This window comes from Myotis brandtii, unplaced genomic scaffold (genome assembly GCF_000412655.1).
Source record: "Myotis brandtii unplaced genomic scaffold, ASM41265v1 scaffold1814, whole genome shotgun sequence".
NCBI classification, from domain to species: domain Eukaryota; kingdom Metazoa; phylum Chordata; class Mammalia; order Chiroptera; family Vespertilionidae; genus Myotis; species Myotis brandtii.
In genome coordinates, this window is record NW_005356728.1 from 295,917 (window position 1) to 301,562 (window position 5,646).

Here is a 5,646-nt window from a genome sequence, read left to right on the forward strand (position 1 = left end):
AAAGACAGGGGAAGAGAGAGAGAGAGAGAGAGAGAGAGAGAGAGAGAGAGAGAGAGAAACATCGATTGGTTGCCTTCTGTACATGCCCCGACCTGCAACCTAGGTATGTGCCCTGACGGGATATGGAGCCCACAACCTTTTGGTGTACAGGGCGATGCTCCAACCAACTGAGCCACACTGGCCAGGGCTTCCTGAGCCATTTTGACTTGGGTTTTACAATCAAGTTCTTGAATTTTGGACCAATAGCAAGTACTCCTCTTCCAAGTAAAAAAAATAAAATTAAAAGATCACAGCTCTTACACAAAGCATGAGAAGAGGGGCTCTCAGGGTGGGAGAAGGCCTACACCTCTCAGGTCCCAGGAATCCCCCGGGGTGGGGGCCTCACCTGGACGTTGCTGACGGCCCGCATGTAGTGGGCACCTTGGGGCAGGTGCACGGCCAGCTCAGCCTCATAGGCCCCCTCCCCCTCGTTGGCGGCATCCATCTTTAGCTCCAACACGTTATCGGCTCCAATTAGGAGCGGGGCACCTGTCGTCCTGTGGGGAGAAAGGAGTAAGAGGCTGTGTCCAGGCCCAGGGTCTGGGAGGAGGAGGGGGTGAGGACAGCGTATTGGTGTATGACACCCCAGGTGGGGAGGAGGTGTCATCAGCGAGTGGGCCAGGGAAGGGGAGAGTGGGAGGTCTCCTCACACGCTGGCGGCGAGCTGAAGCTGGGGCACACACAGGTCATCTTCCCCGCAGTCCAGGATGATGCGGGTCTACAGGGGGCAGGCACATCGGGGTATGTGGGTAAGTTGGGGGCAGGTGAAGTTAGGGGATTAGAAGATCTGAGAATGAAGGAGTGCTGAGATGACATCAGGGCTTTGGGACAATGTCATGGTTTAGGTCAGCGGTTCTCAACCTGTGGGTCGAGACCCCTTTGGGGGTCGAACGACCCTTTCACAGGGGTTGCCTAAGACCATCGGAAAACATATATATATAATTACATATTGTTTTTGTGATTAATCACGATGCTTTACTTATGTTCGATTGGTAACAATGAAATTGGGGGTCACCACAACATGAGGAACTGTATTAAACGGTCGCGGCATTAGGAAGGTTGAGAACCACTGGTTTAGGTGGTGCCATCAGGGTTTATATCAGAGGTTTGAGTTGACATCAACCCTTGGGGTTTAGGGGACACTGAAGTTTTGGGGTTTTCATTCGGGTTTAGAGCAGCCGTGGGCAAACTACGGCCCGCGGGCCAGATCCGGCCCGTTTGAAATGAATAAAACTAAAAAAAAAAAAGACCGTACCCTTTTATGTAATGATGTTTACTTTGAATTTATATTAGTTCACACAAACACTCCATCCATGCTTTTGTTCCGGCCCTCCGGTCCAGTTTAAGAACCCATTGTGGCCCTCGAGTCAAAAAGTTTGCCCACCCCTGGTTTAGAGCGACATTAGAGATTAGAGGTGACATCGAGGTTTGGGGTTCATATTACAACTCGGACACTAACCCTGACCCTGACCGTCCGGCCTGTCCCTGCCCACCCTCACCTGCTCCTGGACGTGGGTGTCTCCCTGCAGCACAAGAGCCGGCGCCAGTCCATCCTTCTCGGGCTGCAGGGACACATTGACGCTGAGCACAATGGGGCTCAGCTTGTCCCGGAAGTCGGCCTCGTCCTAGGGAGGGGACGAGAATCAGGCCCTCTGGCTACTGTGTTCCCGACCACTGACCACCCCCGGTCCCGCAGCGCCCGGCCCGTACCCCAGGGCTGGATGAACAAGCTCGCCACCCAGCCTGCCCATCCCCAGCCCGGCGTACCCGGAGGAAGGCCGTGGTGGTGTGGCAGATGGGGCTGTGCCTTCCCCCCAAGTCCAGGTGCAGGGTGGTGCCCGCCTGCTGCGAGTTCAGCAGGAGCACCCTCCGGCCCTGGCGGGGCTTCTGCCGGTCCAGCTGCAGCTCGGCATTTAGGCCTGACAGGGCGAGCAGGGAGGGTCAAGGTCTCCCTGGCCAGCCTCCAGGGGAGCCCAGGCCACCTCCCTCCTGTGCCCACCCTGCCACTCACCCAGCTTCTGAGGAACACTGTGTCCAGTGGCTCCTACACACACCTGGATGTTAAAGCTGCAAAGATGTGAGTGGGGCTCAGGGGTTAGGGCCCCTGAGGTCCCAGATCCTGCCTGGCCCACGCCCTCCGTCTCCTCACCAGCTCACTGGTGTCTTGGTCTTGGGCAGGACGCAGTCCTTCACAGCAGGATTCAGCGAACCTTGTACCAGCAGCTGGACAGTGGCCGTCACCACCGGCTGAGCTCTGGTGGGATGGGGCAGGCTTGCTGTTGTGGCCCTTCCTGGCCTCCTCCCCACCCCATCCCCGGAGTCAGTCTCACCTGTACACAGCCACCTTGTCAGCCCCGTATGCTCCCACCAATAGGTCTGTAGATATTGGAAGGGGGTCAGAACTGGTCATGAGAGAGGGCATGACGTCCCCATCTCCCCAGAGGTGCCCAAACCACTTCCCCCATTGGAGGTCTGACTGGGCCCTCCCTGGCATCTCAGCCCCACAGACGGGCCAGAGCTCTCAGTGGGGCGCCGGGTCAGGCACAGGCCCCTGGCTGTGTCTCCCAGCATCTCCAGCTAATACTCAAGGGCCCTTTTTGTTCAGCTGGGGGCAGTCCAGGGCACCTGGGTATCCATTGTCATCGATGTCTGTGGCACCTCGCAGGGAGAAGCCGAAGCCAGAGCCCGTGGAGAAGGGGCTGTCCAGGACCTGGGAGGGGCGGGAGCTGAGCCCCTCACTCTGGCCCAGGAACACCTGCACTTGGCCCCGACCACTGGGGCCCCCGTAGGGGGCGGCCACTGCAACATCTGGAAGGAACAACAGCAAGAGGGTGGCTGTTTGTTTTCCAGTCTCTCCAGGGGCAGACCCCAGGGGACCGGGAGAGCGAGACGCAGATCTGGGTCAAGAAGGCAGCTGCCCTGCCTTCCAGGAGTTTACAATTGGGTCAGAGAGAGACCCATCAAATAGGATTATGATAACAACAGTAACAGCCCTATCTATTCAGAAAAACACATTGACATGATTTCATTTGATACTGAAAATGAGGCATCGTTATTCCTATTTTAGGTGAGAAAACTGAGTCCCAGAAGGTTCAGTAACCAAAACCTATTAAATTCTCCTCCCTCTTCCTTAGGGACCTTCACCCCGTTCCGCTTATGCCCTTACACCACGCGTGCCCAGCGTCACACCGTGGGCTTGTCATCACTAATAACTAAAAAAACTTTTTTTTTCTTTTGCCCTGTCCAGTGTGGCTCAGTTGGTTGAATGTCGTCCTGTGTACCAGGAGGTTGCTGGCTCTATTTCTGATCAGGGCACATACCCAGGTTTCAGGTTCCATCCCCCGTCAGGCTGCGCGTGGAAAGCAACCATTTAATGTTTCTTTTTTACATCAATGTTTCTCCCTCTCTCTCTCAAAAATCAATAAAACATATTTTAAAAAATCTTTTTTTAGTGATTTTAGAGAGGGAGGAAGCGGGGGTGGGGGTGGGGGAGAGGGCACTCGAAACATTGATGTGAAAGAGAAACATCCATGGGTTGCCTCCCATATTCAAACTGACTGGGGATCAAACTCAAAACCTAGGTGTGTGCTCTGATCGGAACTGAAGCCACAACCTTCGGCTGCACCAGCTGATGCTCCAACCAACTGGGCCCACTGACCGGGGCATCACTAATAACTTTTAAGACCACTCTTGAAAATTTATTTGTTATTCATCATAATCTTATTAATTTGTAAGTGTTTTTTGCATGTGACAGGACTCAGGATCTTTGATCCATATGTTGTAACTGTCTTTGCTTTGTCTTCTATGCAGTTTTTTTTTCCCTTTTAAAAATCTTTATTGATCTTTCTGATCAAGTTACCCAGACTTTACCTAAATCAACCACTCTGACCACAGTTGAGTCCCCAGGCCCTGGGCCTCCATGCTCTCCTAATCTTTGGCTTCCTCATCTCTTCACTTATTTCCTGTCCACATCCTCGGCCATCTTGCCCCATTGCCAGTTTGGGGCAAGCCTGGCCAGACCCCCACCAGAGCAGGGCACAAGGAATTGAATTCCTGATCTCCAGTCTTCACTAGGGACTGCCCAGCAGTCAGGCAAGGTGGGGGTGGGGGTCTGCGCAGCGTTCTCTCCCAGTTTGCTCAGCACCGATTTCAAACATTCTCTGTCCTGTCAAGCTCCCAGCCCCTACCTCCTTCATAAAGAGAAGCAGCCCAAGGGCTGTGCTACAATCCACACGCACTCCCCCCCTTTCCCATCTGACCTTGGATTGGTTGTCCCTCCTTGACCCTGCTGCTGGGCTTAGCATCCCACCCGCATCCCCCAGGCATCGAAGGGACCCTCCTCCAGCTCACTCTTCCTTCCGTCCACGTCCCCACAGATCATTTTCCTTTACATTCAACTTACTCCATATGCTCTGAAATTAAAATAGCCTTTGCTTGACCCTCCTCTCAGTAATCATTGTTTTTCCTCTTTCACAAACTGGTTGAAAGAGCTGTTTGCACTGGCTGCCTCCAATTCTTCATTTCCATTCATATGTTGCCTCGTGGGGTTTTGCTTTCTGTCCCTACCCAGCCCTGAATCAGCCTCTGACCTCCTTCCTTCTGCGTAGAGGACTCTCTTCCTTTGCGTTCTGGGCCATCAGATCTCATCTTCTCTCCGACCCCTCTGGACAGTCCTCTGTCTCCTTTCCAGACTCACTTCCTCTGGGGATCCCCTAAGTGCTCTTGCTCCCCAGGGCTCTGTCCTGGGCCTCTCCTCACTTCACAGGCGCCCAGGACCTACTCCGCGCCCTCCACCCCCCACCCCCTATGTTCCACTCAGACCTCTCTGGTGGAAGTGGGGAAGCTACACTCACTGTTCTCTGGATTTGTCTGCCTAATGTGGGCAAGTCCTTCAGGATCAAACAGGTCCAGAGACCAACTGCTGACATCCTCCCACAAAACCTCCCAGATCTGCTGCCTAGCCCGAGTTCCAGGCAGCGAAGGATTCCCCGTCCCCCCAGCTCCTTTGCCTGGAATAATGCGAACAAATCCGACTTGGGCTGCGTTAACTCTCTCTGCTTAAAGCTCTTCCTGGCTCCTGCGGCCTTCAGGCCAAATCCCTGGTCTTAACTGTGGCTGCTACCCCCGGGCAGCGTTGGGGCCCCGCTCCCCTCTCACCATTGTAGTTGTCCCGGTTGAGGTCGCCCAGAGGCGCAATGGCTGAGCCAAATCGCCCATAGAGCTGGGTGCCAGTCAGGAGGAGGCTGGGCGCCCCCCTCGGGGTCGCCGGGAGTGAGGGCAGCTCACGACTCTGGCAACTGGGGGCTCAACTGGGTAGGGCTGGGCGCCCCCCTCCTCACCCGTCCCCGTTGACGTCGGTGACGGCCACCGAGTGTCCGAAATACGAAGCCACCTGCAGGAAAGCCAGGCGCACCCTAACTCCCGCCCCCACACCCACCAGCCTCCCTTCGTCATCGCCCCCCACTCCCCGCGGAATATTCTGGGGTCCCACCGCCCCGGCCTCGGGCACCCCCACCAGGAAGCGGCCCCCACCTGCTCTCCGTGCACCCGGTGCAGCGTCCGGTAGTTGGATAGCAGGATTTCCACCTGCGCAGACCACCATGTGAG

At 55.4% G+C, this 5,646-nt stretch overlaps 1 protein-coding gene across 1 annotated transcript in view; it reads right to left on the minus strand.

Annotated features, from left to right (window-relative positions):
• ITGA2B (integrin, alpha 2b (platelet glycoprotein IIb of IIb/IIIa complex, antigen CD41)) overlaps window positions 1–5,646 on the minus strand; it is a 21,029-nt gene that overhangs the window by 5,791 nt on the left and 9,592 nt on the right. Inside the window, 10 exon segments of the mRNA XM_005863843.2 lie at window positions 386–536; window positions 690–757; window positions 1,539–1,664; window positions 1,807–1,958; window positions 2,051–2,106; window positions 2,189–2,293; window positions 2,370–2,415; window positions 2,665–2,847; window positions 5,197–5,431; window positions 5,572–5,625. Coding sequence (XP_005863905.2) covers window positions 386–536; window positions 690–757; window positions 1,539–1,664; window positions 1,807–1,958; window positions 2,051–2,106; window positions 2,189–2,293; window positions 2,370–2,415; window positions 2,665–2,847; window positions 5,197–5,431; window positions 5,572–5,625 — 1,176 coding nt within the window.